This window comes from Staurois parvus, unplaced genomic scaffold, assembly GCF_062004578.1.
Source record: "Staurois parvus isolate SC_StPar_1 unplaced genomic scaffold, SC_StPar_1.0 ptg000192l, whole genome shotgun sequence".
NCBI lineage: Eukaryota > Metazoa > Chordata > Amphibia > Anura > Ranidae > Staurois > Staurois parvus.
In genome coordinates, this window is record NW_028317988.1 from 4,028,086 (window position 1) to 4,048,641 (window position 20,556).

Here is a 20,556-nt window from a genome sequence, read left to right on the forward strand (position 1 = left end):
AATTTGATTAGTTGTTGCAGGGAAACAATCTTAAAGTGATTCTAAAGATTAAATTGGTTTTCTTAAATATGTCATACTTACAGAACATCCCCCATCCTCTTGTTTTGGGTCCCCTGCCAGTGGTCCTGACTCTTCCCCCCTGCTGCCCTCTTGCTATGGGGGCACTCAAGCAGGCTAACTCCCAATCCGCACTCCTGTGAATGGCACGCACCCCCTACCCGGACATGCAAAATCACGTATATATACATGATTTTGCGCACCCCTGCCGCCCTGTAGCAGTATATCTTCTATAAGGCGTCGAGAAAGTGATTAAATAACAAACATCTCTATACTTATCTGCTCTGTGCAATGGAATTGCACAGAGCAGCCCCGAACCTCCTCTTCTCGGGTCCCTCACCAGTGCTCCAGGCTCCTCTTCCCTGTCCAGTGCTCCCACGGGAAGCCGCTTTCCATGCTCGTACCTGAGGCCCGCTGCTGCATCCAGTGACACACACAGCGGGATTCCCTCATCACTGGAGCTGATTGGCAAGAGCGGGAGCCAATGGCTCCCACTGCTATTATTCTGCCCAATGAGGAGGGAGACAGCTGTGAGAGCCGCTGCTATTGTGCACATCGCTGGATCGGATTGGGCTCAGGTAAGAATATGGGGGGCTGGGGGGATCCACTTTAACTGCCCCTAGACTCTGCTGCTGCTCTGCTACATGGATCCCATGGTGTATTTGTATGGCTTCAGTAATGAAAATTCAGACAGGTTTCTATTGGATATTTTACTTTCAGTTATTACTGGGCACTTTTCCCTGTTTACAGAAAAAAAACAGACAAATGGGTTTTCTGACAGTCTACAATAGCCTTTCTTCAGCCTCATCAACACAGAGGATCCCTGGAAATAACTTTCCAGTCTCAGGGAACCTCTGCTAAAAATGACTATATCCACAACTCATGATGCATCAATGTGTAGGTCAGTGGGAAGAAGGCTCCTTACACTTGTGGTCATTGGGAAGAATCAGGCCTTTACAGATAGCTAAAAAGATCAGTGATGTCAGTGGGAACTTATCTGAGAGGCAGAAAGTGCTCATTGTTCAAGGAACCCCTAGCAACCTCTAGAGGAACCCTAGGGTTCAATGAAACCCTGAGAAACACTGGTCTACAGCAGTGTTTCCTTCCTTTTACATTTAAAGTGGAACTTCACCCAAAAGTTCCACTCTTCCTCCTCCTCCCCCTCCCTCTGTTTTGAAATATTTAGTATATTTTTTTAGGGGGGGAGTGGGAACCTGGTACCTACTCCCACTTCCTCTCGGATCCCCTGAGCAGAGGTCTTCCCCCCCCCCCTTCCCCTCAGTCCTCTGGGTCACATCACAGGTCCCATAAGACCACTCACAGGGCGCAGAGCGGCTCACACATGCGCAGTGGGCAGCTGGCTGTGAAGCCACAAGAAGTCATAGCTGGCTTCCCACAGTTAAGATGCCGATACCGGGAACTCGAAGACCGGTGAAGAAACCAGCTGGGTGAGGATAGTGCTGGATCCTTGGACAGGTGAGTGAGTGTTTATGAAAAGTCAGCAACTACAGTATTTGTAACCGCTGACTTTTAATTTTTAAAGAAATGACTGAAGAACTGCTTTAAACTGTGTTATATCGATGGCTAAGAATGGCTATTTGTAATAATCTGGATCACTTAGATTGTTATAATAGCGCAACATTAGTGTTCTATTATAGTTCAGCCTTAGTGCTCTTTAATAGTGTAGGCCAGTCATTCTCAACCAGGGTTCTGTGAAACCATAGGGTTCCTCCAGAGGTTGCTAACGGTTCCTTGAGATGCAGTTGTTTGCCTTTCTATTTGATGGTACCTCCATAGTTCCACGGCCAACTCCACTTGGCAAAGCCACCAGTATGACACCAATATATTTAGCTGTCTGTAGGACGGCATTCTGACCACCACTATATGGACTGAATTATTCCTAATGATAATCAATGTAGAGGGCATTTATCCCATTGATCTCCTGATTAATTGGTTCCTCTGAGGTGAAAAAGTTGAGAAAGGCTGGTATACGAAATTGTGGTTGAAAAATAGAATAATGCCATTACTAACTCAGACAACTTCCTTCCATTGCTCTCAGCCTCCTCCAAATCTCCAGATTCCTTTTTTTTTCTTTTTTGCTGCTGTGATCTGACTTCCTGTTAGAGGGTGGCTACGTTCATTTCCCATGGTCCCACTGCAAGTAGGAATATAGCCACCCTCTTTTGCTTGCTCCTGAGATAGACTATGGACTATGGGATTTTTTGTGTAAATAGAGCAGTGCACATGACCGCAACTAATGTGCACTGCTTGTCCCAAACAAACGAAAGTGGGGGGAGGGGGTCCGGAGCTCACAGAGGTTGTAGCAAGGAGGCAACAAAGTACAGTAGAAACAATTTAATGAAAATGAGATTATAGGACATTGGTTGGATTATAGGACAGATTATAGGACAGAGGTTGTAAACCCTTACATATATGCAGGGAAGGGACTATCCTCAGCAGATACACAAATCCTCCTACACAAATTGTACCTATTTATCTGCTGTATTCTATTCTCTATATTTGTTCAAAGTGATGAATTTTTATATGCTTGTCTGACAGTTCAGAAAAAAGGGGGTAGAGAGCTGAAGTTACATTTTGCAGACCTCAGTGAGGAGAGCTCTGAGAGCTGATTGGAGGGAAGAGACCCCCCCCCCCCCTTCATACAGCACACAAGAACAGACCTGAGGCCGTCAATCTGCTGGAAGTCCCTCCCCTGTCATCATTTTCTCTTGGTGTCAGGACAACTTGTCAGAATTGTTTAATTTGGATAGCAGAGGAACGAAGCAGCAGACAGAAATGACACTTAGTGCTCTTAATTGACGCAAGTACACACTATAGAGGGCTATGCTGTGTTCATATTTTATGTCTGAGGTTTACAACCACATTAAGTATTGGATATGTATGGATTATTTTTTGAGAATAAGGATATCATGTAGGGGTGGATCTACTAATGGAAAATAGACTATGCACTTTTCAAGAGCAGTTGCTCCAGACCTTGAGTATTAAATGAGCTCTGCTGGCTTCCATAATCCAATCACATTCAAGCTCAAATCCTGGTTTTTTTTTTAAATTTTACTTGCATGTGATTGAGTATTATTTGCAAAGTGAAGCTTCATCTCATCTATTAGTTTCTGGAGCAATTGCACTTGCAAAGTGCACAGTCTATCTGCCTTTGTTAAATCTACCCCTTAGTGTCACTTTAGTACGCTATAATAGTGCATCCTTAGTGGTCCAACAAACTGTCGGTACGATATAAAATATTCTGCATATTGATAATAATTCAACTTTAGTGAAAAAAATGGAGCAAAAAAAAGCAACTTTAATGAAAACTGCAAATTTAAAAATAATGAAACTGCCATTAAAAGACATTAACATGTAAAAACTTTAGTAAAAAATATATAACATCATCAAGATAAAATATAATGCTGGTAAAAGAAAGTGCTTGTGAATTGGGAAAGCTTGTCTAGGGCTACGCCCTAAATATCCACCTACATAGATACAGTATTTATTTATTTGTAAATCAGATTAGTAGCCATGGAGCTAAACCGCGTTTTCTGCACTTCTGCTGACAGTATCCCTCATGTGGATGCTAACAATGGGCAGGAGGTGGGCAGGTTCCATTGAAGTTTTGACACGAGATAAGTCAATTACCATCTGCTTGTCAGGAGCCATACAGAGTTGTCCTGTGAAGTCACAGATGGTGTGTGTGAGCTGGGGGCGGCAGGATGGGGTCATTTGTGATCATAAATAGGTTTTACCTTAATCAGATCTCATAGTCAGCATATTATTTCATGAACAGTAAACTAAACTGCTTCTTTCAACAGATAGACAGTGAGAATGGAAGGAGATCCATGCCCATCCTTATTAACATCATTAAGCTGTGTTCACACATCATCAGTTGTGCCGCCTGCAGTCTGGGAATGAGCGCTCCCGGTAATCATTGCTTACCTACCAGCCGCCAAGGTTTTGACAGGACAGTCATGGTATAGCAAGGTTCTTCAGAAATTGTATATGTGAAGTAATTGGGTTCTAAGGCCCCTAGGCAACCAAGTATCTCTGCACATGCTTGCTGCCAGGTTAGGTTAATTGGTGGCTTGGTGCCTCTCTTCCTCTGGAATGATTCACAGATACTAACCTGATGGTAGAGACACAAATCTTTTAAAGGTTAGTTCATGCTCACAAAAATAACTGCCTATGCAGGTAAGGGGTGCCTGTAGATAAAAAAAAAACTGTGCAGCTTTTATTAAAGTTGGATAATGCCCTTGCTGTAGGTGTAGGCCATTTATGTACCTCCACAAGCCTGACTGAAAACTCCCAGAGATGGCCCATTCTGCCTTGGATGTTGCTAACACAGCTATTACTGTTTATCCCCACCATCACAGGAGTGAGCTGTCAAACCCCTAGACATGCATGGTCCACTCTCTTCTCTATTACACAGGGGCGTGCATACAGGGGTTGAGATTGCGACCTGGACCCGTGCTTCAGGGGGCCCGTGCAGCCCCCTGTACACCTGGAGCTGGATGCCTGCTTCTCCTTCTCTCCCTCCTGCATTCTGTGGCTAAGGGTGGGAAATGGAGGGTATCAGTTACTCTACATGCTGCCCCTGCCGCCTCCCTATCCTGCTGTCCTGGGGCCCTGTGTACTCCCCTCCCCCCACAGTGCTGCCAGATTCCCCCCCCCACCTCCTGTCAGCTGCTGTGGGGAATACTGTCAGGATGAAGAGCAGGGGGGAATGTGTTTAATGATTAGTATTGATTACTGACTGTTTTGTTTGTTTGTTTTTTTCATTCATTCATTGTTTAGACCAGGGCTTTTTTTCAGAGAATAGGTGCAGGTCCTCTCCCCCCAATTCCAAGTCAGCCCTTGTTTCTGCCCGCTACCACCTCTGAGCATCATCTCTTGGTTCCACCTCCCAGTACTTCTACTTTTAGACAAAACAACCAAGTATCATTTTGTGGATTAATTTGTATGGAATTTGTTCATGATCATAAGAAAATCAGCAAAATAGATCCCCTGCAGCCAACAACAATATACCCCTCAGCAACAATAGGTCCCTGCCCAGGAACAATAGACCCCCAGAAACAAAATACCCCTCCAGCAACAACAGAAGTCCCAGCCGCCAGCATTAACAGAACTCCAGCAGCAAACAACAATAGATCCTCCTCAACAGTCGATCCCTCCCAGCAACAATAGACCCTCATTCAACAATAGCTCACCCTCTCTGCCCAGCAACAATAGATCCCAAGCAGATAACATCAATGGACCCCCAAGCACACCCCAGCATCCCTTGCCATTAAATACATTCAGTGCTAAAGGTTCCGGAACTGCGTTCCCCCACGTTTCCACTAAAAAAAGCATTGGCTGTGACATAGTAAACTGTTACTATGCTTCAGTTTATGAATGAACATGAAGTTCTGTATGGAGCTATTCCTGTGCATTCATTCTGTGCTGCTGAGGCTGGAGATGGAGGTTGAGGTGTCCTCAATCTCCTTTCTCTGTCTCAACAGGGCATACATCAGAGACCTGTTGAGACCCCCAATTTTTCACCAAAGCCCCCCAACGGGGCTACTAAAAATGTTTACAAAATAGTTCAAAATAAAACTGCAAATACATTTTAAAAAATAACAAAAATAAAAAACAACTGACACCAATGCTAACACTACAAGGGTCACAAAGGTCACGTTTGCAACAGGGACACCGTGGATGGACCCCAAGACAACAGGAAGGGGGCCCACTGGGGGACTGTAATAAAGGTTCCCACAATCAAAGTAAAGGACCTAGGAAGAGCCCCGGCTGGGGGCCAGGGGTCCCTTTATGGTTTCTTGCACTGGGGCCCTGAGGGTTCTAGTTACGACTCTGCTGTTACTGCATCATTGAGCTCAAAGCTACTGCAACAGAGAAAAGAGAGCACCTGTGAGGATGTTTGAATTGACTGGGAGTAACTTAGCAATGTCCTAGCAGGACAGAATGATGCCATCTCTGGGAGTTTTTCAGCCAGGCTTCAAGAGGTAGATAAATGGCCTATGCATTTTGACAAAGCTGCACGGTTTATTTTTATCTACCCTTACTTGCAGAGACAGTTTTTTGGTAAAGGTGAACTAACCCTTTAAAAGTGACATACATGGGGATTGTACTATTTTTCTTTTTTTTTCCTTTTGAAGCAGCCACGTGGGTGTGTCAAAACCAGGTCAGGGCATAGGGGAGTCACCAGGTCAGGGCACAGAGGAGTCACCAGGTCAGGGCACAGAGAAGTCACTAGGTCAGGGCACAGGAAAGTTTCCAGTTCAGGGCACAGGGGTGTCACCAGGTCAGGGCACAGGGAAGTTTCCAGTTCAGGGCACAGAGAAGTCGCTAGGTCAGGGCACAGAGGAGTCACTAGGGCAGGGCACAGAGGAGTCACCAGGTCAGGGCACAGAGGAGTCACCAGGTCAGGGCACAGAGCAGTCGCTAGGTCAGGGCACAGAGGAGTCGCTAGGTCAGGGCACAGGGGTGTCGCCAGGTCAGGGCACAGGGAAGTCACCAGGTCAGGGCACAGGGAAGTCACCAGGTCAGGGCACAGGGAAGTCGCCAGGTCAGGGCACAGAGGAGTCACCAGGTCAGGGCACAGAGGAGTCACCAGGTCAGGGCACAGGGGAGTCGCCAGGTCAGGGCACAGGGGAGTCGCCAGGTCAGGGCACAGGGGAGTCGCCAGGTCAGGGCACAGGGGAGTCACCAGGTCAGGGCACAGGGGAGTCACCAGGTCAGGGCACGCATAGGGGAGTCACTAGGTCAGGGCACAAGGGTGTCACCAGGTCAGGGCATGCATAGGGGAGTCACCAGGTCAGGGCACAAGGGTGTCACCAGGTCAGGGCACAAGGGTGTCACCAGGTCAGGGCACAAGCAGGGGCGGACTGACCATTTGGAAACTCGGGCACTGCCCGAGGGCTTGGGGTCAGTAGGGGGCCCCATGAGATGTCCCTGGTACCTTTTTCATAGGCTTTTTTGAGTTTGGGCAAGGACACAGGGGCCCCATGATCCCCTATTGCCCGAGGGCCCCATGAGTTGTCAGTCCGCCCCTGGCCACAAGGGTGTCAAAAGGGCAGAGCACAGCAGGAGGGTCACCAGTTCAGGGCACTGTAGTCTGTAGTACTGTTTAACGTCTTCCTCATGCAGAGCTGCTCAGGGCAGTTGCTGGTACATGTCGGATTTGGCACGCTGATCCCCCAAGCTCTTCTTTTTTATCCATCCCAGATGATGTCAAGTGCCTGGAATGGACAGAAGAGGAGAGCTGGCCGGGATCAGTGGAGTACAGTTAGGATTAGTCGCAGTACAGGTACTGTATGCTGCACAAAGTTCACCTTGCTACAACTTTCTGCAATCAGTCGTCACTGATGAGGGAGGGAAATGGGCAACACACGCTCTCCTCTTGTCCCCCTCTGCCCTCTGCAGTGATGTCACAGGCATCAGCCGGAACTACAAGGGAGACATCTTGTATCCATACATCCTGACAGTACTCACTGTCAGTGCACATTGAATATGCTATTGAGCGGAGATACATCCGCCACAATGGTGAATTGTGGCGGAACCCCTAGGGACTTGTTGCAGAACCCTGGTTGAGAAACACTGGTGTAGACATTCCGGTGTCAATGCTGCCCTCCCAACAAATTCCATCTGAGGTCATCTCACTTTGTCATATTGATGGTACACCCTTGCCTACACCACACTATTTTGCATAAAGTGAAAATTAATGGCTAAATTATGCTGAAATATGTATGTGAAGTGCCTAAAATTTGCTGTTTTGTTTGGCCCATTTTCCAATCCAGACTGCATCACCTGGATCTGACCTCCTATTTTTCCATAGTAGGTATAGCAATATTGCTTGGTCAAGCACCTCTCCAATCAGTCATTGGATAATGAAGGAGCAGCAATACACTCATGAGGTCAGCTCTATGCTCTCTTTTCCTATCAGTCTGTTTGGTTTGCAGAGCTGCTCCTTCTTGTCCCAGTCTGAATTGTGCTGTACAGAGAACAACAAAAGGCCAATGTAACAAGAGAATGAGGTGATAGAAAAAAAATAAATTTAAAGATTAAAAGCCATTTGACAGGTAAAACAGTTCATATGTACATATTTTAGAAACAGTGACAACAGAGGAAATCCATGAAATCCATGAAGGCTGCCACCTCATCTCACTGGGAATTTTAATATAGAAATGAAAGCCTGTCTCATATTTTGGTAATCTTCTCTTGAATTGAAAATAATTAAAGTAATAATTTGTTTGTCAGACAGCATGCAATTATTCTGTCTGAATATTCATTGATGAACCAGTTCAAAGTCCTCTTCATGACCCCCTTCCACGTTTTTAAGCAAAAGCTTTAACAAGTCTACCATATAATTATTATCAATGCAATATTAAAGGGGTTGTGACATGATGAGTGCAAAAGTTTAACCTGGAATTTTTTCTGCCAGTGAGTTAGCAGGGAGCACATGGTCATGCAGAAACAGAAATACATTTAACACTGCCTTTATTATGGAGAATTCTTTTGTTTTTTGCTACAGTGCACTGAAGGAGAGGCAGAATCAAAATGAACAGGCTGCATGTAACTTGCATCCTAAAAGCCATTGCTGCTTCTTTCTGCCTTATTACTTCTTTTTATAATGTAGTATGCTATACAGCCTGCCTCTGTTCTTCCCTGAAATGATTTTACTCTGTATTACTGCCAGCAAAATGTGTGTGCATTGATGGAGAGATGTATAAATTATGGGTAGTAATGAGTGATACATATATCTCCGGCCACAATGTTTACTCTTTGCAGTCACCTGAAAGCTTTTTTATTTGCCAACACAAACCCTTTAAATGAAAATATCACTTAAGTATGAAGATGTTGCTGTAATGTAACAGCCCACCACTAATTTGTTGCTAATCTTGTGGTCTGGAACCCCCAATTTCTTGCCTGAAGCTTGGAGGTAATCTTTAAACCTGTAGGCTCTCTGCCATTTGGCAAATACAACCTTATGTAGCAAACAAAATCTAAACCCAGAAACAGAAATTATATAATAATATATTGTTTTGTACTAGTCCTTAGATGTGGTGGCTGCTTTAGCTTTCATTTTCAAGTGTTACTAAACCCCGGACCCTGCATTCACTATATCTGGTCTCCCCGGACCCTGCATTCACTATATCTGGTCTCCCGGGACCCGGCATTCACTATATCTGGTCTCCCCGGACCCTGCATTCACTATATCTGGTCTCCCCGGACCCTGCATTCACTATATCTGGTCTCCCCGGACCCTGCATTCACTATATCTGGTCTCCCCGGACCCTGCATTCACTATATCTGGTCTCCCACAGTATACAGAACATGGAAGTGCAATTATTTTACTAAATATAAACTGCTAAATACCTTTTCTCATCAGCAGTTAGAGCAGTCTTGTGACTTACATAGTTACATAGTTAGTCTGGCTGAAAAAAGCAAAAGTCCATCCAGTTCAACCATTTAAAAAAAAAAGTTATAATCCTTTACCAACAGTTGATCCAGAGGAAGGCAAAAAACCCAGCAAAGCATGATCCAATTTGCTCCTGCAGGTGAAAAAATTCCTTCCTGATCCCCCGAGAGGCGATCGGATATTCCCTGGATTAACTTTACCTATAAATGTTAGTATCCAGTTATATTATGTGTATCTAGGAAATAATCCAGGACTTTTTTACAGCAATCCACTGAGCTGGCCAGAACCAACTCTTGAGGGAGTCTATTCCACATTTTCACAGCTCTTACTGTGAAGAAATCTTTCCGTGTTTGTAGATTAAATTTCTTTTCCTCCAGACGTAAAGAGTGCCCCCTTGTCCTCTGTGATGGCCTCAGGGTGAATAGCTCTACAACGAGTTCACTATGTGAACCACTGATGTATTTATACATGGAGATCATATCCCCCCTTATGTATTATACATGGAGATCATATCCCCCCTTATGTATTATACATGGAGATCATATCCCCCTTATGTATTATACATGGAGATCATATCCCCCCTTATGTATTATACATGGAGATCATATCCCCCTTATGTATTATACATGGAGATCATATCCCCCCTTATATATTATACATGGAGATCATATCCCCCTTATGTATTATACATAGAGATCATATCCCCCCTTATGTATTATACATGGAGATCATATCCCCCCTTATGTATTATACATAGAGATCATATCCCCCCTTATGTATTATACATGGAGATCATATCCCCCCTTATGTATTATACATGGTGATCATATCCCCCTTATGTATTATACATGGAGATCATATCCCCCCTTATGTATTATACATGGTGATCATATCCCCCCTTATGTATTATACATGGAGATCATATCCCCCTTAATCTCCTCTTCTCAAGAGAGAATAAATTCAGTTGCTCTAATCTTTCCTCATAGCTGATCTCCTCCATGCCTCTTTCAGTTTGGTTGCCCTTCTCTGTACTTTCTCCAGTTCCCCAATGTTCTTTTTGTGATTTGGTGCCCAAAACTGAACTGCATATTCCAGATGAGGTGTTACTAATGATTTGTACCGGGGTAATATGATATCTCTCTCTCTGGAGTCTATACCTCTTTTAGTACAAGAGAGGATTTTGCTCGCTTTAGAAGCTGCAGCTTGGCATTGCATGCCATTATTAAGCTTGTGATCTACCAGAACTCCCAGATCCTTCTCCACCATTGATTCCCCCAGTTGTACCCCCCCTAGTATGTATGATGCATGCATATTCTTAACCCCCAAGTGCAGAACCTTACATTTATCAACATTAAACCTCATTTGCCACATTGCAGGGTAGGGTAGATTAGCTACTATAATACCTTAACCTCCCTAACGGTATTCCCGAGTGTAGCTCGGGGTAAAATGTCTATACCAAAAGCGGTAACCCCGAGCTACACTCGGGCTTACCATGCAGCACTGCATAGGGAGTCCCTGCAGCACTTACCTTGTCCTTGGCTCCCGCGATGTGTCCCCTGCAGCGTCCCCGGCCATCTCCTCCGTCTGATGCCGGCATCCAGCTCCTGTGTTCCGGTCCCTGTGACGTCGGGACGTACGGGCGCCACCGGGGGCGGCGGGAAATTTGAAAATTTAAAAAAATGTTTTCAAAACGATTCTACATAGTAAAACATTGCTGTTTCAACCCATTTCACATACATTTTGTCCCGAGTGCTTTGTCCTGTCCCCTGTCTGCATTTTGATTGTTCTTTCTGCCTGGAAACGTAGAAAAGTCCATGGCGTCCAAAAAGTGTCCCTTTAGGTCAAAAGCGGGTTTAGATCAGCTAGAGAACAGCGATAGTAAATCAGGACTACTTGCAGAATTGAGTGATAATGATTCGTGGGGGAAATTCCTCATCAGACACTGAAAACAATTTTGCGACTTTGCTCAGCGATGTGCGAACTTGGCGCTCTATTTCAAATTTCAGTGTTTTTGGTTTGATTATATTATTGAATTAAATGTATGATTTAGAATCTTGTTCAGACAGATTTCAGTGAGTTATTCCTAAAAATTACAGCCTACAATAAAAAAACTACATATTTTCATGCAAAATAATGATACCGCTTTCAGCACCAAAAATCAGAAAGAATCATACCGCTAAGGAGGTTAATGCTTAACAACTGTTAGGACAAGATAACAGCCACACAGAGAGTGCATTGTTTTTGGATAGTTGGCTGAATGAGATTTAAAATGTGGGAAAGAGCAGTAAAACACAATAGCACTGCAGAGCAGGAGTCAGTGCCTGACGATGTCTGCTTATGACGAAACGCGTATGGTGGAGCTACGGCCTATGACGCCATCGTGCCACACCGCGGCCATTTTGTTGGTTGGAAACTTTCATGATTTAACATGCCGATTCTATCTCATGTCTGTAAGTGCAATACCTCCACTGCTTATTATTTTAACTACTACACTGTAAGGAGCTTTTTGTTTTCTCTATACATTTCACCATTTTCAAGGCACTACTCTGGATCTACACTGGATTTTGAACATCGAGCCATTAACGAGGGAACTGCCTTTTTTGGGGGAGAAGATTTAGGATCTGATCATAGGTCCAATGTTATTACCCATTACCCATTTGCTGTTTTTGACCGCATGATCTGTGGTCATTTGTTTCGGTAAGAGGCTGTAAATGGTGATGATGGAGGATTTTCTCTTTTGTCTTCTTATTCATGGCACATCATTTCTTGAAGATTTGATTTCATTTTGGCATTTAATCACAGTTATTGGACTTTTTTGAGGACTCTTATTAATTAATTATTATTACATTCGGTGCAATCATGAATTAGTGCTAAATTTCTGTTTTTGTTATTGTTTACATGTCGCTTGCATTTTGATTTTAGCAGCTTTTTCACTACACTGAGTGTAATGAGCGCAGGTATATTTCTATATTTTTTCTAAATATATGTAGAGCAAATATAGCTGTACCTATGCACGTGTAAAAACACAAACTATTTATAGAAATAACATTTTCAAAACATTACCTTACACTGGTAAGAATTTTTACATTATGTTGATTTTTCTTACATATTTTTGAAAAAAATATGGAATAGAGTATACAGTATATTCTCTGAGTAAAGTGAGAATATATGAACTGAGTATATTGACTGAGGTGAGCACATTTGTGGTGATTGCTGGAGAGCATTAGCCACTCGCTGATGATCTAACTTACTCCCTGCAATTGGACTTTATAAAAAGTAACTCATCTGTTGTTGTTTCCTCAGGTAAGGGTGATGTATTTGGGGACATATTTTGGAAGGAGACCACTCTTGCACCGTCCTGCGCCAACGTCAGAGCTCTGACCTACTGTGATCTACATGTCATTAAGAGAGATGCCTTACAAAAAGTCCTAGACTTCTACACTGCCTTTTCACATTCCTTTTCCCGAAACCTGATTCTGACCTACAACCTACGCAAAAGGGTAAGTCTAGTCCTACAACACGGAAACGTGAATGTCACATTTATACTGTTATGGTAAACGGGTCCATCCAAGATGTGTTTCTTAGTTCTGAACAGATGTGCACAGTGCTTGGTTAAACCACCAATTTAATCATTATATATAAATAAATAAATAATAGTATATAACTAAAAATTCAATAATAATCTATATCCATAATACTTAAATTCATAATTGCATAATACTTGAATCCATGATAGAAGTGAAAAAATTCCATTAATATTGTAAATCAATACATAAAAAACTTCGTGCCTGAAAAACTATTTAAAAAATAATAAATAAATAAAATAAAATAAACTGGAAGAAAATTTTGTATGAATTAATAATAGTTCAGTTCATACGAATTGAGATGGTAATGTGAATCAATCTGACTGGCGTGGTAAGTCTATGTTCATGGCATGAACCTCTCTCTCCTTCCTCCTCTCCTTTCTCCTCAATTCAGCTTTTCTCAATTAGGACTTTCTCCTCTATCTGCTTGGCTTATTCCTCCATAAACGATGCATACATAGAAAAGGGAAAAAGAAACATAGTGTCTTATCCTTAGTAAAATTGTTTAATGAGCTTCTGATCTCCCACTCACATGGTATCAGCAAAAGTAACGCTTTGTGTAAATAAATCCAGGTCCTCCTGCAAACAGCCCTGCAGGTGTGTGTGTGTTCACTCGCTATACTCGCCGTTTCCTCTGTGGATGCGTGATGACGTCACCGCCCCTCCCCTACGCGTTACGCTACAGGGACTCGTAGCTTCCTCTGGGGGATGTAGAAAACTACATCCCCCAGAGGAAGCTACGAGTCCCTGTAGCGTAACGCGTAGGGGAGGGGCGGTGACGTCATCACGCATCCACAGAGGAAACGGCGAGTATAGCGAGTGAACACACACACACCTGCAGGGCTGTTTGCAGGAGGACCTGGATTTATTTACACAAAGCGTTACTTTTGCTGATACCATGTGAGTGGGAGATCAGAAGCTCATTAAACAATTTTACTAAGGATAAGACACTATGTTTCTTTTTCCCTTTTCTATGTATGCATCGTTTATGGAGGAATAAGCCAAGCAGATAGAGGAGAAAGTCCTAATTGAGAAAAGCTGAATTGAGGAGAAAGGAGAGGAGGAAGGAGAGAGAGGTTCATGCCATGAACATAGACTTACCACGCCAGTCAGATTGATTCACATTACCATCTCAATTCGTATGAACTGAACTATTATTAATTCATACAAAATTTTCTTCCAGTTTATTTTATTTTATTTATTTATTATTTTTTAAATAGTTTTTCAGGCACGAAGTTTTTTATGTATTGATTTACAATATTAATGGAATTTTTTCACTTCTATCATGGATTCAAGTATTATGCAATTATGAATTTAAGTATTATGGATATAGATTATTATTGAATTTTTAGTTATATACTATTATTTATTTATTTATTTAGAGCACTTAGATTTATTAATTTTGGAGCGCGGTACAATATAGATATATGAAATTAACATCCATACACCTGGAGAGGGTGTAAAAAGTACCTGGCGATCTAAATATTTATTATTTAATTAAGCACGGTTATCGATTTATTAGTTGTTCACTTGATTCATAAATTCAATATTATTAGTAATTTCATACACAGAATTTATTGCTCTATAAGTAAGAAAACTTCTAGTGGCTCACAAGTATTTTATTAATTTGCATTTTTACCAATTTAATCATTGTTTACTTCCTGAAGAAAGATTGGAAACCACAGAGGAGGATCCTTGTGTGCAAGTCAAGGCTGAAGAACTGCCCAGAGATGAGGTTCGGGCCCTCCGGTAGGATGGGTTCAAGGCAAATCCTGTAAATTCAAAATTTTGCAGTTGCAGTGAATTTATGTAGCCCAGGACAGCATTTTTATGTGAAATCCAGCATGGCCTTTGAACCATGGCCATCTTTCTTAGGGGGGCCAATAAGAGGAGCCCACACTATAAAAAAGGGGGAGCAGAATAGTCGTAGTGACATTGTACTGGAATCTCCTATAGGGGAAGGATAGGGAAAGAGGACAAACCACATAGGGGGAGATTAGGGTCAATTAGGAAACTGTACTTTAATCATTTCACTACCAGCAATGTAACTATTAGGCCCCTTTCAGATGGGGCAACTTCGTCAGCTTGATCCGCCTGCTCAGCGCGGGATCTCTCTGCTGATCCCCACCGAGCAGTTGGATGACAGGTATCTGTCCACTCTGCTGCTGCAGAGTGGACACAGACACAGCCCGCTGATTTCAATGGAATGGTTAGATGGAAATGGATCGCCTGTCCGTTTCCACCCGATCCCCATCCATCTGTTTTTGGCGTACAGGATCGTATCGGATGCCGGCGGGTAGTCCACTGACACCATAGAAGTCTATGGATGGACCGTTCGGGTCCACCTGGAAAACGGACAGGTGGACCTCATCGGTCTGCCCGCGTGAAAGGTGCCTTACAGGTGGCATGTCGAGCATGTAAACAAATTCCCTGTCACGATAGCATCCGGGCATTTGTTTACCTTTTCTCTGCAGGGTGTCAAATATGTTGCAGGTGTGCTTTGGGCAGCTATAAAGTGATTTAGCTGCCCAATCACTTCTATATGCATGTAAGTACTGGACCCTGTTGCCTGTTCTGGGCCTTATCAGGATTATTGAGCTGCTTTCAATTAAAAAATATGAAATAATTATTTTGTTATTTATTTCTTCTTTTAGTAATACACATATATATATATATATATATATATATATATATATATACAGGGCCGTGGATAAGCGGTACCACCAGCCCTCCTGTATGGGGCCCAGGCCAGCAGGGGGCCCCAGGCAGATGGGTGGATCTGATGTGGGCGAGGAGGGTGATCGGCACAGTGGGAGGGCAATTACTGGAACTGACCCCCTGTATGACTCCCTCTGCAGCAGCTGAAAGCTGGCTTCTTCTCCTCTCCCTCCCTGGCTTTCAGCTGCTGCAGAGAGAGTCATACAGGGGATCAGTTCCAGTAATTGCCCCCCGCCACACCCACCACCTTCCCTGTGCACCATACCTATCCTCCTGCTGGCCAGGCCCCCCACCCCCATAGTGCTGCTGGCTTCCCTCCTCTCCTATCCATCAGCAGCTGCAAGCACACAACAGGATCATTCAGGATGGAGAGTGGTAGAAGGGTCTGGTAAATGTTACATTCACTAGCCCCTTCCTTTCCTGAATGAACACAATGAGTGATCGGTACCAATCACTCACTGCGTTCATTCCTAAACTGAAGCATTGTAAACTGTGCCCTGTATATAATATAACTATATATATATTGCATTCATAAAGTATTCAGAACCTCTTCACTTTTTTGTTAAGTTGCAGCCTGATACTACAGTTGTTTAAATTAATTTTTATTTTCTCAATCTACACTCGGTAGCCCATAATAACAAAGTGAAAACAGAATTTTAGAAATGTCTGTAAATTTATTAAAAGGACAAAACTGAAATATCACATTGGCATAAGTATTCAGACCCTTTAGGCCTCTTGCACACGGTACTGATGTTTGAGCATCTGATTTTTTAACATAATTTCAGGCACTTTGCTCGTTTTGCACATATTTGTGCGTATATATGCGCATATGTTTGTGCATGTGCACGTATTTGCATGCATATGTGCGTTTGCACATTTGTGTGCACAATATATTCTTAGGGAAAATGAATTCATATTTTTGCTCACATTTACATATTTGTGCACAGGTGGCGCAAATTACTGACCAAAAATGCTAATTTTCCTTTTTCTTTTTTTTTTTTACTGAAGAATACATGGCATCTATTTACGCAACTGTGTACAAAGGCACATTGAAAATAATGGGCTACATTTTACCTCAGTAAAACAAAACCAAAAAAAAGCTGTGCTGAGCTTTTTCAAGCTGCAGTCTGCAAGCGGACTAACTCAGCATAATGTTGAAGCACCTTTGGCAGCAATTACAGCCTCGAGTCCTTTTGGGTATGATGCAACAAGCTTTGCATACCTGGATTGGGGGATTTTCTGCTATTTTTCTTTGCAAATTCTTTCAAGCTCAGTAGGTTGGATGGGAACCATCGGTGGACAGCCGTTTCCAGGTCTCTCCAGAGATGTTCAGTAGGATTCAAGTCAGGGCTTTGGATAGGCCACTCTAGCACATTCAGAGTTCCCTAAGTCACTCCTGTGTTGTCTTGGCTGTGTGCTTAGGATCATTGTCATGTTGAAAGGAGAACCTTTGGCCCAGTCTGAGGTCCTGGCAACTGTGAAACAGGTTTTCATTGAGGATATCTCTGTACTTTGCTTCATTCAACTTTCCCTCAACCCTGACCAGTCTATCAGTCCCTTCTGCTGAAAAACACCCCCACAGCATGATGCCATGCTTTTCTGTTGGGATGGTATTGGGCAGGTGATGAGCAGTGCCTGGATTCCTCTAGATATAATGTTTAGATTTGAGGCAAGACAGTTCAATCTTGGTTTCATCAGACCAGAGAATCTTGTTCCTCGCAGTCTGAGAGTCCTTCAGGTGCTCTTTTGCAAATTCCAAGTGGGCTTTCATGTGTTTTGCACTGAGGAGAGGCTTCCATCTAGCCACTCTGCCATAAAGCCCAGATCGATGTGGAGGGCAGCAATGATGGTTGTCCTTCTGGATCTTTGTCCCATCTCCAAAGTGGATCTCTGGATCTCAGGCAGAGTGGCCATCGGGTTCTTCACCACCTCTTGTACTAAGGCCCTTCTCCCCTGATTGCTCAGTTTTGCTAGGCGACGAGCTCTTCGAAGAGTCCTGGATGTGCCAAACGTCTTCCATTTGAGAACTATGAAGGCCACTGTGCTCTTGGGAACCATCAGTGCAGCAGATAATTTTTGGAGCCTTCCCCAGCTCAGTACTTTGCAATAATCCTGTCTCTGAGCTTTGCAGGCAGTTCCTTTTAACCTTCTTGCTTTTTGCTCTGATGCAGTATGCATTGTCATCTTTGAGCCCATTTATAAAGAGGTGTGTGCCTTTCCAAATCATGTCCAATCAATTTAAATTACCACAGGTGGACTCCAGTCAAGGTGTAGAAACATCTCAACAACAATCAAGAGAAATGAGAGGCACCTGAGCTAAATTTCAAGTCTTGTTGCAAAGGGTCTGAATACTTAAAAAAAAAATAAGAACTTCAACAACTGTAGTATCAGGTTGCAACATAACAAAAATGTATATTTATTTGTTCTTCATTTTAGCATATTTATTAAATTGATTGGAAACTAAGAGACACGTTTTCCGTTTTATAAAGTGATTTTTTTGGAATAGTGATTTTATTCTACAGTGCAGAATTTAATACAAGGAAACTGTGGGGATGTAACTCTGATACACTAGAGAGGGGTTAACAGTCAAAGGTGGAATGTATTATTAGGAATGCTTCTAATGCTGTTAAGTGCAGAGAATAATAGAAAGAGACTGCAGGGATGTGACTTTTAAATGAATGTGTTAAAAAGAAATGCTCTAAATGCCTACAGCAATCCATGACAAAGATTGGTGTTCCAAATGAAACGCGTTGGAAGTGGAGCTGAGGCTTAAAGGGACGTCACCATTAGAGCGGTTCTTCAAATTTCTTGCGGCTTTTTTCAGCAATACTGCACACCTGTCAATTCTGCCACTGGCCGGGGTCTTGACAGGTGAAGAAGGATCTCCATAATTTGGTTATACACTCTTCACATTATTATTATATACCCCGAGGCTGGATTTTAATCTACTCCATGGGATGAGAGAGATGTGTACTTGCAGGTGGGGAATGGAGGATATGTCATTTGACAGGCTGGATGTGAGTGGATACTAACTTCTCATTAATCCACATATGTTGGCCACATTGTTATATTTCTTGGTTTATTGTAATGTAGTGGAGCAATATTTACTGCTGCGTGCTCATTTATAGCAGTGCTCGCTCATAGCAAATACAAATTAATATGTAATTGCCTTTTTTATCACATTTTATCTGTTCCTTTTTCTATAAAATGTGTGTAGATTGTGCTGGACTATTCAGCTATAAATGAATGCAATTGTAATAGAGTGATTGATGTGTTCAATAAGGGCTGACTGTATCTATTTTAGGAAGTATAAAATGTTTTGTGGCTTTTAAGTAATCCTCAGGTCTAAAATGTGCATTTTAACATGATGAAAGATAAAAAAGATATCTTTTTAAACAGTCAGTTCCTTCGATGCACTCTTTGCTGTTTTTTTTTTTATTGTTGGAGGCTTTTTTGCCTTTGGTTGATGTGAAGTCAACAGCTGGTTTTAGCTGTTGTTTTGTCTGTGAAAAGAGCATTTTTCTTTAAGGCTTCAGGTTAAAGGAAATAAGTAGGGTTTTGATTCAGAGGATGGAATTTGGGGGTTTTCATTTCTTTTTGGGGTATATTGGTTTTATTGTATTTTGATGTTGCATTTATTTTATGTTAATCTGCTTTTTTTGTTGTAAGGTTTTTCATTGCAAAGCACCTGTGTCCTAACTATAGACATTAAAAAATATGTAAAGCCAACATTTTATATTCCTGATCAGGGGCGGACTGACAACTCATGGGGCCCCCGGGCAATAGGGGATCATGGGGCCCCTGTGTCCTTGCCCAAACTCAAAAAAACCTAGGAAAAAGGTATCAGGGGAATCTCATGGGGCTCCCTACTGACCCTGGGCCCTCGGGCAGTGCCTGAGCTTCCAAATGGTCAGTCCGCCCCTGTTCCTGATATGTGCCTGCTGTACCACGTACTTGTATGAAAAAGTATCCTGTTCTTTTTGTATTGCTTCCTTTGTGGAAATCCCTGGTGCTCCTGCCAGTCCCTCTAAAAACTGACCAAACTGGGCATGAGAGCACAACATGGTCAGTCCTCTAGCTGTGCTGGGAAGTCAGCCTGGTCTCCTCCAATGATCAGACTTGTCTTGAAATCCCCCCCCCCCAGCCATTCACTAGGAAGACTAGTGTGCTGCTTTTTCTCCTTTCCCAGCTCTCTGAGCTCCTTATGAAACTGAGAACAGAGGTTATGTGATCACTTATGGAATTGGGGAAAAATGTTTTTTATAATTTTTTTTTATCTATACACAAATGTTTAATCTTTTACTTCTATTTTAAACTGAATGGGTTGTTTTACAAGGTGAGGGTTTGCAATCACATCAAACTATTTATATGTAGCGCTACCTGCTTGAGGGCTGCTGACTTTTTGGGTCACCCATGAGCTCTGCACAGCCAGGTAACACACATTTTCCAACACTCATCCAAAGTCAGTAAAACAGTCCTTGAGCTTGGTTTTGTTGTTTTTTTTTATTAGGGGTTTAACAACTTGGACGGGGTCTAGGGGTATATGGGATGCTCAATGAACTGTACAAATTTGAGAATGAACTTCTCAACACAAATGGACAGAAAATCAGCAGCCAGTCTAGTAAGGAGCACTAAGCCCCCTTTGGTGAACCTCTTCAGACCCCAGATGAAAATCTCCTCATCCACCCGGATGTCTTGAGGATATCCCTGAGCAAGGGTTTTGAAGATCAACAGTGAATTAGTCCCAGATGAGAACTAGTTTGGCATTGCCCC

The 20,556-nt window shown here is 42.7% G+C and overlaps 1 protein-coding gene across 1 annotated transcript in view; it reads left to right on the top strand.

The window, feature by feature from the left end:
* KCNH1 (potassium voltage-gated channel subfamily H member 1) overlaps positions 1-20,556 on the top strand; it is a 501,591-nt gene that overhangs the window by 325,170 nt on the left and 155,865 nt on the right. The window contains exon 10 of the mRNA XM_089677806.1: positions 12,785-12,981. Within this exon, the coding sequence (XP_089533932.1) occupies positions 12,785-12,981 (197 nt within the window). The remainder of the gene's footprint in view (positions 1-12,784; positions 12,982-20,556) is intronic.